Consider the following 16,231-nt stretch of genomic DNA (forward strand, 5'->3'; position numbering starts at 1 on the left):
CTATAATTAGGCATTTGAGAAGTGAAAGGGATGGTAGCCCTAATGGAAAAGCTAACAGCTTTTCTCTTCTGCAAGCCTCAAACTGCTGAATGAGCTTTAGGGTAGGGAAGGCTGTGCATCTCAAACAGCCCGGCCCTGCCCCTGCCTCCTATGTGACCCCCACCACTTCCTGCCCCCAACTGCCTGCCCCCCCTTCAGAATCCCAGACCCATCCTGCTCCTTGTCCGCTCACCGTCCCCCAGAGACCCCACCACCACCCTGAAACCCCACCCTTGTTCCCTGTCCCGACTACCCCAACCCCTATCCACCCCCCGCTGAGCCCTGACAGACCCCCCCCGGAATGCCCACAATCCAATCGCCCCCCCAACCTCTGCCCCCTCCCTGTCCCCTGATTGTCCTTGGGACTCCCTTGCCCTTAGCCAACCCCCCCCCAGTTCCCCCCTCCTCCGGAGCCTCAGCGTATCCAGCAGCATCCCTCGACAGCAGCAGCATGTCTCCGGGAGGGCCCCTGAGCTCCGCCCCGCTCAGAGCCGCGTGGTCAGGAGTCTGAGCTTCCTCCAGGCGGCGTAGAGCTCGCAGCCCCGCCCCCTGATCACGCAGCTCTGAGTGGGGCAGAGCTCAGGGGCCCCGCCGGAGCCACGGTGAAGCTGTCCGGGACGCTGCTGAATGCGGTCAGGCTCCGGCAGGGCTGGGCGGGCCAGGCCGGCGAGGGAGCCTCGGCTGTTCTTATGGGGGCCCCTGTGGAGTTCGGTGCAAATTGCCCCACTCCTCCCCCCCCGAGCGGCCCTGCGCTGTACATCACTACCACAATTTTTTCACTAAAAGATAGCCTGAGCTTCAGTCTCTCTGAATAGAGAGTTTCTCAAACATGTATAAGAGCAGAAAGACAGTAGCTAAATATCTGGATAAGACATTGGCTGATAGTGAAAAGGCAGCCCTTGAAGACCTGCTGTTTTCCTATAAGGGAATTTTGTACCCTGCTGCTTTGTGCAACCTGGAAACTTTCCGAGTTCTTGATTCTTTTGAAGCCAGGAGTGACGATATGATCTTAGCAGGATACGCTAAAAATGGTGAATATTGCTAGCATGTTTCAAAAATTAAATTTGAAATGTTATAGTTATGAATGATTAGGCAGCATGTAATGCAATAATTATACATGACTGCAATTCATAGTAAATGCTGTGTCCATCATGAAGATATTGTATTAGGGATTGTTCAGATAAACGAGGTGAGAAGAATAATTTTAGCCATTAATGACCATCAGTTACTTTCTTCTCCTTTTGTATATTTACATTTTAAATAACTATATGTCCATTGTTATGAACACGTACCTTGCAGAAAAAGAATTCTTGATCTTTGATACCATGATCTACTAAATATTGAACATAAATTCGTGTGCACAAGCATGAAAGATATAAGGTTGTAATGTTGCATCCAAACATCAGATGAGACACATTATAAAACGTTCCTGTGTGTCTCATTCTAGATCTGATTCAATACAGCCAACAAACCTTTACCAATATTTTGCATTGTGATGATGCATGAGCTAAGAAAACAGCTTGGCTGTCAATTTGACTGAGTTTGAAGAGCTAGTGGTTTGAAAAACAATTCCTTCACTTATTAATTGAGTAAGTCTCACATGGAAAATTGGATCAAATTCTGCTGTCAGTTGCACGGCTGTAAATTTTAAGACACTCAATTGAAGCCAATGGAATGATTCCAAATTAACACAGATGAAATCTGAGAAAAAACACAGTGTGACTCACAGATATGAGGATATCCAGATTTCACATAACTATGATTACAAGTGTTTCTGTCCATTTCCCCCAAATTGATTTCTTCTTTTTAGAAACCATTATTGTATATTTAGCTTTTGGTCAAGCTAGTACTAATAGCTTGCCCTGAATTGGCAAGTAGGAACCTAGTCAGTGACAATGGCGGTGCCTGCATTTATCTGTGATATGAATTCACCCAGAAAACATGTTTTTTAATGTAGTGATTTATAACTAAATCGTTAACCGCAAAGAAATATGTGCTTCACAAACAGGACGGTTCCTGTTTGTTAACACATTATTTGGCCCAATCATATGACACTTCTGTTCACTCATAGTTTGTGTCATTAACAACAGGAAAATATTCCTGTATCAAAGTAAGATTTCAGTTTAGTTAGCTACTATCCTTGAATGTTAATGTTTTTTCTTCCACAGTAATTGATATCATACACTGGTATTGGAACTAAATACATTCAACACTTGTGACAATTTTCACTTCCGTAGTCTTTAAACCAGTTTCTATCTTGTTTCAGGTACTAACTGGCTTCATCAAGTCTTAAATGACTTGGAAATTACAGCTGCAAAATATACAAAGGAGGAAATTAATGAGAGAATGAATATTACAAATGAATTATTTGTATTTCTATGTCCTGAATTTGGGGATCCAGAGAAATTTAAGGTCAGCACGGGATGATATTAGAAATGTTAATATGAACTGTTTGACACATCTAAGAATTGATAAACTGTAATGGCTGAATTTTACAGGCTATGGAGGACTCTTACCTCCCTCAAGGTATGATCAGGTCAGTACATTCAGGTTGCAGTGCCTTTGCTTAGCCAGTCCATGACAGGAAACCATTGAGGTTCAGACAAGGGGTGAATAATTCATGCAAATGACCTCCCCACCACAGGGTTTCCTTAGATTCTGACCTGTCACTCTCTCCTTTGCACTACTACTGTCCCCAAAGAGCTGACTACGTGGAGAGGAGGGATTTCAGCTCTGCCACCACAAAACAGGCAATTGTGAACGAGACTAAGGGTTTAGGGGAGTTTCGGTTACCCCTCTCCATTTTATTTTCCATGGCAGAGGATGTCTTTTGCCTAGGAGTCTCCCATTCTGATTGCTAACCGCTCTTTTTTTAACTTTCAGTCAGCTCCAGGGTTGATTTTCTGCTTCATGATTTCCCAGGATTTCATTCAGTTGGAGAGACCCGCCTCCCCTTATTTCAGAGCTATTAGGGGAGGCAATGGGAGAGGACTCAGGCTTGGTCTACAGTACGAGTTTAGATCAAATTTAGCAGCGTTATATCGATTTTACCCTGCACTCGTCCACATGATGCAGTCATTTCTGTTGACTTAAAGGGCTCTTAAAATTGATTTTGGTACTCCTATCTGACTAGGGGATTAGCATTGAAATTGACCTTGCTGGGTCGAATTTGGGGTAGTGTGGACGTAATTTGACAGTATTGGCCTCTGGGAGCTATCCCAGAGCGCTGCCTTGTGACCACTCTGGACAGCACTCTCAACTCCAATGCACTGGCCAGGTAGACAGGAAAAGCCCCGCAAACTTTTGAATTTCATTTACTGTTCGCCCAGAGTGGAGAGCTGATTAGCACAGGTGACCATGGAGTCCCAGAATCGCAAAAGAGCTCCAGCATGGACCGAACAGGAGGTACTGAATCTGACTGCTGTATGGGGAGACGAATCTGTGCTATCAGAACTCTGTTCCAGAAAAAATCAACAGGAGCAAAAACTCAAGAGATAAGTGATTAATTCTAGATGAACAACCTCTAACACCAGTACAAAGCTCATGGAATCTGCAGCTGCTGAACTGCTGGTTGATATGCCATGTACACTCCCTGTAGACAGAATTTGTGTGTGTTATTATTTTATCATTTCTGTAAGTAACTGATTTTATTGCCTGAGAAAGGGGTCATATCAATGACTTCAGAGGGCCCTCTGTTTGGCCAAAAAGCTCTCATAACACAAGCAATGCAAACAGTGTTTTCCCAGGAATTGAAATTGGGCGGGGTGTTGGAATATTTATGGGGGGAGGGGGCGAAGGACCAACGAGCTTGAGACTGTGAGGGTGAAGGTGGGCTGTATGGCAGAGCCGTAACTAGGTATTTTTGCGCCCAAGACAAGAATATAAAATTGCGACCTCCCCCAGGGGCCGCTCTTTGGCAGCAATTCTGCAGCGGGTCCCTCAGTCCCTCTCGGAGGGAAGGGCCTGCCACCGAAGAATGGATGAAGTGGCAGCAGTACAGCCTGTGATTTTGTGGGATCAACTCATGATTTTTGACCACTTGGGCTGGTAATGTTGCTTCCAAGACGGTCTTTGGTTCCAGTCCAGTTCCAATCCAGAGAGGGACTCACAGGTTAAGAGTGGACAGTGGCCACTAGGGATCGGCATGTGTCCTGAGAATGCTGGGAGTTCAGGCTTGCAGGGCAGGATCAGGGGTGGCAGGTTTGTAGAAATTTTGGTGGTGCCCAGAACCTGCCCCAGCCCAAACTCAGCCCTCCCACCTGCCTAAGGCTCTGGGAGGGAGTTTTGGTGAGGGAGGAGGTCTGGGCTGCAGGCCTTAGGCTGGGGCAGGGGATTGGGGTTCGAGCTCTGGGAAGGAGTTTGGGGATGGGAGAGGGTGCGGAGAGAGGGGGTGCAGGTTCTGGGAGGCAGTTTGGGGATGGGAGGGGTGCACAAGGATGAGGTGCAGGGGTGAGGGTTGTGGCTGCAGATGAGGGGTTTGGAGTGTGGGAGAGACTCAGGGTGAGAATACAAGTGAGGGCTCTGTCGGGCTGGGAGGTTTGGGGTGGGGGGGGGGCTCAGGGCTCAGGCAGAGGGTTGAGGATGCAGTGTGGGGGGTGAAAGCTCTGACCAGGGGTGTGGGCTCTGGGGTGGGGCAGAGCTTGGGATGAGTTTGGGGTGCAGGAAGCGGCGCAGGCCAAGGGATGTGCTGGCTGCCGCTTCCCGCCGCTCCCATTGGCCTGGAGCAGCGATCCACGGCCAGTGGGAGCCACAATCAGACTGACCTGTGGACGCGGCAGGTAAACAAACTGGCCTGGCCCGCCAGGGACTTTCCCTACGCAAGCGGCGTCCCAAGTTTGGGAAACAATGCACCTATACTATACAGATTTCACGGTGGAGACCAGCATTTCTCAAATTGTGGGTCCTGACCCAAAAGGGAGTTGCAGGGGGGTCCCAAGGTTATTTCAGGTGGGTCGTGCTTACTTCTGTGCTGCCTTCAGAGCTGGGTGGCCAGAGTATGGTGGCTATTGGCCGGGCACCCAGCTCTGATGGCAGCATCCCACTAGCAGCAACGTAGAAATAAGGGTGGCGATGAAATATGGGTGGCAATACCATATCATGCCATCCTTACTTGTGCGCTGTAGCTGGCGGCGGCTCTGCTTTCAGAGCTGGAATCTCAGCCAGCTGCAGCCACTCTTCGACTGCCCAGATCTGAAGGCAGCGCCACCACCATCAGCAGCACAGAAGTAAGGGTAGCAGTACTGCAACCCACCCTACAATAACCTTGCAACCCCACCCACAACTTTTTTTGTGGTCACGAATCCCTACAATTACAACATAGTGAAATTTCAGATTTAACTAGATGAAATCATTAAATTTATGATTTTTAAAATTGTATGGCCATGTAATTGACCAAAGTGGACCATGAATTTGGTAGGGCCCTAGCTATGATGCTGATTTTTTTGACATGGTGATCTGTCTTTTTGGAACTATAGAAAGATACTGATTAGACATGTGTAATAATACCATGCTCTTATATAGCACTTTTAAGCAGTAGCTCTCAAAGCTACTAAGGATGTAAGTGTCATTATCCCCATTTTACAGAAGGTAAAACTGAGGCAGAGTGGAGAAATGACTTGCACACACACACTCAGGTCTCCTGAATACCAGTACTCCTTTTTCTGTCTGCTAGGACACAAAGCCACCCCGAGATGCCAGCAGATGCACCCTTACTGGGAGACATGCTATTGCAGAGCAGTTTGCTAGTTATGTTTATCTGAATGTCTAAGAGGTTCTGGAGAAGTACTTATTGTCAGCCATTAGATAATGAGTATACGACTGGTTCTACCTAAACTCAGTTGGACATCTCAAAAGAACAGGCCCCCAATTTCTAGTCAGGCTGGAAATACTGTTAGAACAGGGTCTTGCACAGTATTTCCTCTAGAGGAGCAACTTACATGGGGCCACATTCACTAGAGGGAATTAGAGGAACATTAATAATTGGGATCATGGTAGTTAAAGTTTGAAAGAAATGACAGATTCAAGAAGGCCTTGGAAAAATTAATGCTAATTTGTCTTAAATTCTGCTGTATATTAATGGTAGTGAAATAGTCACCCTCTGGATTGACAGGAAAGAAATATTATTTCCTGCAAAGTCTACTTTTTTTAAAACAAATCTTAAAATGATAAAATTCTATTAAAGAGGCTGTTTAATTCTATCTTTCTTTCCAACTGTATTTAAAGAGGATGAAGGAATTACCTTTCAGAAGAATCATAGTAACACATCTCTTTCCTCAAGTCCTGCCCAAATCTATTTTCAAAAGCAAGGCCAAGGTGAGTCCTCATTTACAGTATCGTGAATAGAATAGCTTTAGGTTGGGAGTAAACTGGCCCCATTCGTCTACATGGTGCGTGAACACTGAAATCTAATGCTGACAATTTAAATGTTGACTGTTTCTCTCCTATCATTTCAGCAGAAAATATCTTGCTAATGAGCTTTGCTGTTCCTTATTTTTCAAATAAGGTAAAATTAATTAAATTGATTCTACTGATGCTGTGATTGTTAAACAAATGAACTTTTTCTTACTTAATTATTAATTATTTATATTACCGTAGTGCCAAGAGCCCTAGTCATAGACTAGGATCTCATTGTGCTAGGAAAAGTACAAACTTTTTTGTATTGACTTTCAACCTTTAAACAAATAATTCATTTCCGTATGCTTTTTAGATACTGCTGCTGGTTCGAAATCCAAAAGACACCGCTGTATCTTACTTCCATTTTCACAACAATATGCCTACACTTCCCTCTTTTAGCTCATGGGATGAGTATTTTGCAGCTTTTATGCATGGAAAAAGTACATTGTTTTTCTGTTTTTTAGCTATTCTGATTAATTAGTACATTGGCAAAATTGGGCACTGGGATTCAGGAAGACCTAGGGCAGATTCTGGTCTCAGCTGTATTGTTATAATTCAAGAAAAACTTCTTGGTCTTAAAGTTAATCTAGATTTATAAATGATGTAATTGAAATCAGCCTGTGACCCCTGAAATCAAGAGATAATTTGTTCACTGACACCAACTCCCTCTGTGATCTTGAATAAGTCATATAAGCTCCTATGGCCTGGCCTCCATTACTCTGAATCTTACATAATCTGAAACACAGATTTAGAAAATTAAATATGAATTATATTACCAGCTATGCTAATACTTATTAAAATAGACATAAGCATGCTGGCCTAGAAATCCAAACGCAATATAGCAACTCAAAACAACTTCACCCTATAACTTTTCTTTCTGCTAATTCAATGCATAAGCTCAATTCATATACTGGGTAGAAGGCTAAAGTTATTTGAGAATAGAAGTGAGCAAAATGTTTTCAACTAATTGTTTTTTGGAGGGCAAAAAATGTTTGCTGATTTCAGGTTGAATTTGATAAATAATTTTGTTTGAAACTAAATTTTAGAATTTAAATTTTGTAATTTTAGAAATTTTCTAATTTTAGAAACAAAATTTCTAAACAGAGGAAACATTTTGTTTCAAGTATCAGAGAGGTAGCCGTGTTAATATGAATCTGTAAAAAGCAACAAAGACTCATGCGTCTGACGAAGTGGGTATTCACCCATGAAAGCTCATGGTCCAATACATCTGTTAGTCTATAAGGTGCCACAGGACTCTTTGTTGCATTTTGTTTCAATCATTCTGAATCATTTCATTTTGACTGTTTCAGTATGAAATATTTTGTTCAACTTTTCTATTCAAAATGGCACTTCACTTTTAAATTACCACAAAAAAAGGTGAAAAGCACCTAAAATGTCTGAATCAAAGTGAATAATTCAAAATAAATTTGTTTGGAGTCAAGTGAAACATTTTGGTTTCTTCTAAACCAATTTTTTTTCTACTTTTTTATTAAAAAAATAAAAATTGTTATTGGTTTAAATCAAGCAAGATTGTTTTTTAAATTTTTTAATTTAGAGTCTGAACCAAAAAATCCATCACTCACTCAGCTGTAGTTGGGAACAGTGCAAAGGAGAGACTCCTTTCCGACCCAGCCAGCAGTCAGACAGGATGTCTCCCTGGCAAACAGGAATGCACTGGAATGTTCAGCTGGCTAGCTTTCCGGCTTGTATGCTATGTCCCTAAGGTGGTGTTTAGTCTTTTCCACTAAGGGTGTTTAGTCTTTTCCACTTAGCAGATGTGTGCTCTTCCATCAATGGCCAGTACTAGCCATCAGATAGAGGGAACACTTATTGCTTTTCTTCAGAGGAGCAGTGGCAGAACCTGTTACTGTAGTCCTCATTTCAAAACCCTGTCTGACACCATGAAGTCAGCCAGGAGTCCATGTCCCCTGTCTCAATTCACCTTTACCTCATTATTATTGAATCATTCTGATTTTCTGAGTTTTTTTCCTCCAGTATGCCGGGGCTCCTATTTTGATTATTTAGTTGAATGGAATAAGCATGTGGATGATGAAAATGTTATGGTGATAACCTATGAAGAGCTGAAAGAGGTGAGGTTAATGCTGTTTAAGGGAATCTTTACTTCATACAGAAATAGTGCATGGCTAATGATAACAACACAGCTACCAAGCCTATGCCAGGTCTATACAATTCATTTTGTTTTTGACAGAAACTGACAAAACAGAAATGTTCATGAAAATGTAATTAAAAAGCCACATTTTATTAAAAAAAAATCCCCGTTTCAGTGGAATTTTTTTTTAACTAGCTCTACTTAAACCCTATGAAGAAATAAGTCAGATGCAAATGTCATACAGTTGGTTCAAGACCTCTGAGTAGGGTGGAATTTCACCCTCTGTGACCACCAATGTGCCAAGAAACTTGAATCTAGGAACAAACAGACTTTGGAACGAATAAGGTTCTAATAGTATCCACTTTATGGGGAAAATGATTAACAAGAGCTAACATCAGCCTTGCTGTAAGCAGGTGTAATGTTGTTACCTTTCAATGGATTTGCACCCACTTACACCAGGCCTTGATTTAACCCTAAGATTTTTTTTAACATATAATGTTAACATGAGCCAGTGGCCTAATATTAAAAAATACTGAGCATCTACAGTTCCCACTGGTTTTGCTGGGGCGTGTGGGTGCGCTGCATCTCTGAAACTCAGACCAAACATCTTCACAATAAAACTGGCCAAGTTTTTCAGTCCTCAGTCAAAACTTTAATTGTCTTTAGTGGGAAATTTTGCCAAAATGGAGGACAATAAGATATGGCGATCTGTAACCAATGTGGACTAAAATATGGGCTTCTCCAAATCTCACACATGAGTGAGCTGGATGGAATTGTAGTCTACATATTGCATTAAAACCTAAATTACAGTAACATGAAGCATGTCAAGCACTGACAGAATCTGCAAAGTCATCTAATAACAATTCCATTTGCATATCAAGGCTGTCTTTAGCATGCCTTCCTATTATGCCCAGCTACCACAAAGCATATGGAGAGTGACCATGGGGAAACACTAACCACTTATATAATAGCTTAGGTGGGAAAAACATGTTCAGTTTGCAGTCTGATTATGATCCCGACACCCAACTAAACTGAAATAAATTCACCTGAAATTTTACAGCTGTGATATAGGGTAGGATAGATTTTTTCCTAGAAAGCTTGCTGAAAATTGCCAAGGTATTTTGGAGATGATTTTAAAAAATAAAATAAAAACAGGGTGATCTAATTTCTTCAGTGCCTGCAGTGTGGTACCTTGGCCCCACACTAAATCTATTTAGAAAAATCTTAATGCAATCTCTCTCTCTCTCTCTCTCTCTCTCTAAGGGGTTGTCAGCTTTCCAACAGAAAATGCTGATTCAATGGACTCTGCGTGTTCTGTGGGAACATGTAAATTGCTTCAACACTTTTGATGGAAACCAGGCAGGTTGACCTATTGGCCACCTTGCCTGCCTGCTTTCCTGCTAGCTCCCCCATCTGCCCACCTTTCTATTCCTATGCTTCTTAGCAGCCTCAGTGGTGGAACTGAGGTTGTCCTGAGCTTTCAGGATCCTTGTTCCTCAGCAGCCAGGCTCCTTGGCAGCCCATCTGATGAGCAGTTGCAGAGCAGGGCTTCCAGGCTCACCAGCTCCCTAAGCTATCAGGAGTCTGGGTGGCTGTCTCTCAGGGATGCCTGCTTGATGAATGGACAGGCAGGGGAGTGGGCCTCTAGGCTTCCTGAGCACCTGACTCCCTAGCTTCCTGAGCTACTGGACTCCTTGACTGGCCAGCTTTCCAGGCCACCTGCCTGGTAGGTGATCTGCTGGGTATCCAAAAGATCATATTGCATTTTGGAAACATCACAACATTTCCACTATAGCAGTGGTTCTCAACAGAAATCTTCCAGGGGGTACATTAATTCATCTAGATCATGGGTTGGCAACCTTTCAGCAGTGATGTGCCGAGTCTTCATGTATACAATTTAAAGCTTCGTGTGCTGGTAATACATTTGAACGTTTTTTAGAAGGTCTCTCTAAGTCTATAATATATAACCAAACTACTGTTATATGTAAAGTAAACAAGGTTTTCAAAATGTTTCAGAAGCTTTATTTAAAATTAAATTAAAATGCAGATCTTATCAGTTTACTGTGATCCTTGCCCTTGCTTTTCCTTGCTGAGTTTTCCAGTGTCTGGTGGCACCTATTTAGATACTTTAAGCTGCACACAGGCTTCTGAGCGATCAGTTGTTAACCGGCTGGGAGGAGGTCAGCGGCTGGAACCCCAGAACTGCAGCTGAGGTGAGTGGAGCTAGTGGCTGGTAGTGCTGAGCAGGGCCGGAAGCCTGGACCCAGTCTGGCAGGGGGCCTGCGCTGGAACTCCAACTGGAAGCAAGGTGAGTGGGGCTGTGGGGACCCCAGCTGGCAAGGGGCCAGTAGCCAGAACCCCAGAGCAGCAGCAGGCTGAGCAGTTCAGCCCACCGCCACTCTGGGGTTTCTACCACTAGCTCCTTGCCAGCTGGGGTCTCAGGCTGCTGCCAGCCTGGGATTCCTTCCCCCAGGCCAGCTGCGGGTGCTGAGTGGGACTGCGGAGGTGAGGACCCTGGCTGGCAAGGGGCCAGCAGCGGGAACTCCAGAGTGGCGTCGGGCTGAGCAACTCAGCCCACCCCATGTGCCATGAAAAATCACTCGTGTGCCACCTTTGGCACGTATGCCATAGGTTGCCGATCCCTGATCTAGATATTTGCCTAATTTCACAACAGGCTACATAAAAAACAGTACAGTACAAACTAAAATTTCATACAATAACTTGTTTATACTGCTCTATATACTATACACTGAAATGTAAGTACAATATTTAAATTCCAATTGATTTATTTTATAATTACATGGTAAAATGAGAAAGTAAGCAATTTTTCAATCAGTGTGTGCTGTGACCCTTTTGAATTTTTATGTCTGATTTTGTAAGCAAGCAGGTTTTAAGTGAGGTGTAAATTGGGGGGTACACAAAACAAACCAAACTCCTGAAAGGGGTACACGAGTCTGGAAATGTTGAGAGCCACTGCTCTATAGGAACATTTCAGCATTTCTGAAATAAAATATTGAAAAATTTTAATTTTTGGCCTTTCATCCTGATTATAGATGAAAAGTTCTGCAAATTATTTTTTTTGCCTTATATGATTACCATATTTGATTCTCCTTGTTTTCCTCTTATCTTTATGTCCACAATTGTCAAATCCCCTTAGAACAGCTCTTTCTGCTCACTATTGTATCTGTCAAAATGCACCGTCACTTGGTGTGCAAAGAGTACAGAATTCCTTATTCAGGCATGTCATTATCTGCACACTTCTTAGCAATGCCTTTTGCTTCAGCACACCTGAAGTGTATGAATATTAAAGGTACATGCTCTCTGGATTCAATTATGTACTGAAAAGCTCTAGGTGGCATTATTATTACTCACTCCTATGCACAGCCACATATAACAAGTATAGAGCCCACTCTCCATTTAGCCAAAGTATCCTACTTGCATGAGTAAGGAGTTCAGGACAGAAGCTGCTTGAAAGTTACACCTGTTAGAATTCCTTGGCAATGCAAAATGAAGTAGTTGCAGATTTTTCACAGTAATTCTGCTCTGTGAAAGTACAGAGATACTGTTGTTATCACTCCACAGGTGTGATCCAAATGGAATGTGTTTCAATAATATTCACTCTTATCTTCCTTGTTTTCAGAATCAGATAATAGGACTGAAAAAAATAGCTGACTTCTTTGGGTTCTCTCTGAATGAGGAAGAGATTCAGACTGTTGCGGAGAAGAGCAGCTTCGAAGCTATGAAAGAGAACTCCTTCAAAACCCATGGAACATTTGGGAAAATTCTCTTCCGTAAAGGTACATTCCTGAAAACTCTCTATAAATGATCACCAGTCCCTTGCAGTGAAATCACTAGCACAGCACCTCTAGCTGGCTGGGTGAACTGAAAGCACACGTTCTGATGAGGTCTTGGCTCCAGTATTCCTATTTTAGGGCTGTTGTGAAAGCCTGGCCCTCTGTGACATCTCAGCCTTGGCAACTCTAGCTTGCTGGTGTGATGTGAAGGCACAGGCCTCTGCAGGGGTTAATGGCTCAGGACCTCTGTCTTGCTGGGATAGTATCCAGGAACCTTTTATTGCTGGGTGGATGACCAGGGAAGGGCCTCTCTGATGCCACTAGAGTAGCACTGATAACCCCCACTGTAACGAGCATGTAACATCCACCTCCAATCCCAGGCCAAAGACAAAATCCAGAGTGCATCCAACTATAGGTGTTGAGCCAGATTGTCCCTAGGCTAGTACTATGGCTGTTATTGGTGGCTGTGGAATCTTGGGCTAACACAGAAGTGCCACAATCTGTGCAGAAGTTGAAATCGCCTAATACAATTGCTGCAGTGACTCTGGCACTACCACTGGTTAGCTCAGGAAGTACCCCTCTACCCCGATATAACGTGACATGATATAACATGAATTCGGATATAACACAGTAAAGCAGCACTCCGAGGGGGCAGGGTTGCGCACTCCCGTGGATCAAAGCAAGTTCGATATAATGTGGTTTCACCTATAATGCAATAAGATTTTTTGGCCCCCAAGGACAGTGTTATATCGAGGTAGAGGTGTACTCCAAGATACAGTGGAGTTACCTGTAGCTCACATTAACCTGGGGCTCTATCTTTCATTGAGATTTCATTGCATCCCATCCATTGGGGGGGGGGACCCATGTCTATCTCTCCCTCAGCCTCACCACTGGCCCACCTCTCCTGATGTGTGGGTCACATGGGCTCCAGAGAAAGTGGAAGATGTTCTGAAGGCGGTTCACCCCACCTCCACAAAGAATACATCAGATTTGTGTGTGGTTATTCCCCTCTGTGGGTTATGAATCACAAGGGGCATTATCCGGCCCTGAGTTAGGATCTCTGGCTGCCACAGGCTGAGGGTGGCACACAAGAACAGAGCTGCTAATGGTGGAGTGTGCATGGAGAATCTGATGTCTTCCCCTACATTTATTTAAGAATAAGCACCATACCTAACAACACACATCCTTAGTTTGCAGTTTGAAGACCATCTTATCAAAAAAAACGCCACAGACTTGGGGCCAAATCTGACTGGGTGTAAATGAGTGTAATGACTCTTGAATATAACAAAATGGATGTTTCTGGGGCCAATTATTTCTGAGATATGTTATGACCAAAAAAAAGATATACCAAGAATTCTACCTGTATTTTAAAAAAATCCTACATCTTAGAGATGGCTTTTCCAATTCACCTCATACATTGCTGAAAAAATTCTCCTGTGGCCAAAAACCCTAAATGTAGAGTCAAAAGAAGAAAGGATCAATTTTTAGGGATATAGATGGGGGAGTGAAGGTTGTGATGTGCAAAAATCAGACTTGAATGGAAAGCTAGTTACAACTTCAAGGAGTGATGATCCTTTCTCTCTAACAAATGATTATATATATTTTTAATGTTTGCAGGAATTGTTGGTGACTGGAAGGACCATTTCTATGAAGCTCAGAGTAAAGAAATGGACAGAAAATTTGAGGAGTGTTTAGAAGAAACTAAACTGGGAGAAAAGATGAAATATCGGGTGTATTGCAAGGCCTAAAGAGCAAAACAGCAAAACCTAATACAACTGTTCCCTTTAGTATGATCTGTTCACTTGTTTTTGCGCACTGGAAAAATCATCCAGACTTGTGTGTATCCAATTATAAATTATATTTTAGTCTGTAATACCAGCAATTTATGTCAGATGTGTGCTTTAAATTTGATACCTCACCATGCTTAATAGATCTTTTATATATGCATATGCCCATTGTATGGCATTGCCTTAGAAAGGAGCTGTAGACTTCAATATCATATACACTATTCTTAGGAGGTATCAGCCAGAAGCACTATCAGCTATCTAACCACTCTGTCAAAAACAATGTAATCGGTGAGCCAATTCTGCACTCAGAAATCCCTTGAAATTGATTTGATGTAAGTCAGTGCAGAATTAGGCTTAGAGTGTCCAGATGATCCAGATGTCCGAAAGCGATAGAAATTCCACTAAATAGATTAGTTTTTGCTGTTAACATTAACAATGACTTGAATGTGGCTATCTTCTGGTGGAACAGGCTGATTCCCTCCAGGATAATTGTTATCCAATCAGCTTTTCTGTTTCTGTTTTTCTGCTTGCATTCATTATTTGTCTGTGACCTTTTAAATCTTTGATTTGATAAGTGCCTTAAAAATGTTATTAATTGGTTCATCTTGTTTCAATCAGAGGGGGCATGTTGGAAGCTTGGCTAGGGTTGCCAGTTTTGTTTGGACATATTCCTGGAGGTTTCATCACATGATATAATCTTTAATTAAAGTCTCCAGGATAATTCTGGAGGGTCAGCAATCCTAGGCCTGGTAAAAGATAGAGGATCCCTGAGGCTTGAATTATTCATGGTCATAAACTCTATACAGAGTAGCAAATGTTTGTATCATTGCAGCAAACTAACTGGTCTACTCTGGAAGCTGTGGCTGAGATTTTCAAAGCTAGGGCAACTGCACTGAAATTAATGGGAAATTAATTAATTAGTGGTTAATTCTCCTAGTTGGCTTTGAAACTCTTGGTTTATCTATTGTACTCTTAGCATAACCAGGCTATTGCCAAAATACAGGACACCACTGCCCTGAGAATATCTTGAGGATACAAAATCAAAATAAAGCAAAAAGTGTGGAGACCAGTGAGGAGTTTTCTCACAGCACATCTGACCCATCCTGGGGAAAACCAAGACACATGTATCTGATATAGCTGCTGGTATCATTGTGCTTTCTGAGCTTTTGTGAATGACCCCTTTTAATCTACTCCTTTGTATTCGCCCAAGAGGTTGGGTGTTTTTTCCCTCCCATCAGACTCATACATTTCTTCTCTCCCTTCACCCAATTTTGAAACCATGATGTTAGTGTGTATTCCAAATTTAGAAAAATAAGTTCTCCCATTCCTATTTTTTTGGTTACTTGTTCTCAAAAATAGTGTCAGTTGCAGGTATCATGCAGTCTTCTTGTCTGTGTCTATCTAGCTATAATATATAGAGATTTCTGGTTGAAAAGCAGAATTTTCCTCCTGAGAAATTCTGATATTTCTACATTTATTTTCCCTCAAAATATCAGGACAAAAAGTCAAGATACTGAAATTTTTCACTGAATGGCAAGTTCTGAAATATTTCAATTCAGAAATGATGTGTTTCATTTCTACATTTTCAACTGAAACAAAATGTTTTGACATTCCCAAATTGAAACTTTTCATTTTGGCCTGGTTCAGCATTGTAGTCTGTGTCCTTCTGAGCTGCTGTGGTGCCTTGTAGGAGTTGTAATTTAGGTGGCTTAGACTCCCATTTTCTGCTATCAACCAGGATTCCAGGCCAGATTACATGCACATGATGCATGTTCATCCAAGTCCCATGATTCACTGCAGAAATCAGAGGGGAGACTGAGGTGTATCATGGGAGATGTAGTCCAGGGAGGGAGCCTAGCCCAGCCCATACAGGAGAATGGAGATATGAGGCACTCAAACTGCAGCTTCCATGTGACACTGCAGTATCTCTGGCACATATGGATTTATGTCAAACTTGCCTGGAAATTAGATGTTTCTACTTAGGCAACCAGACCCCAGACTGAATATGTTTCATTTTGATTTTCCATTAGGAAAATCAAAAAATTTCAGCAAGACTGAAATTTTCCAGAAACTGCATTTTCTGCCAAAACACACGTTGCCAGAAAATT

The 16,231-nt window shown here is 42.5% G+C and overlaps 1 protein-coding gene across 1 annotated transcript; it reads left to right on the forward strand.

The window, feature by feature from the left end:
• The first annotated feature begins 868 nt into the window (after positions 1–868).
• Positions 869–14,084, forward strand: LOC115648737 (sulfotransferase 6B1-like). Its single transcript, XM_030556795.1, has 7 exons — positions 869–1,070; positions 2,306–2,451; positions 6,262–6,351; positions 6,746–6,872; positions 8,428–8,522; positions 12,183–12,339; positions 13,954–14,084. Exons 1-7 carry the CDS (start codon positions 869–871, stop codon positions 14,082–14,084), a joined length of 948 nt encoding a protein of 315 aa, XP_030412655.1.
• The last annotated feature ends 2,147 nt before the right edge of the window (positions 14,085–16,231 follow it).

The sequence above is a fragment of the Gopherus evgoodei genome, chromosome 3 (assembly GCF_007399415.2).
Source record: "Gopherus evgoodei ecotype Sinaloan lineage chromosome 3, rGopEvg1_v1.p, whole genome shotgun sequence".
Taxonomy (NCBI): Eukaryota; Metazoa; Chordata; order Testudines; family Testudinidae; genus Gopherus; species Gopherus evgoodei.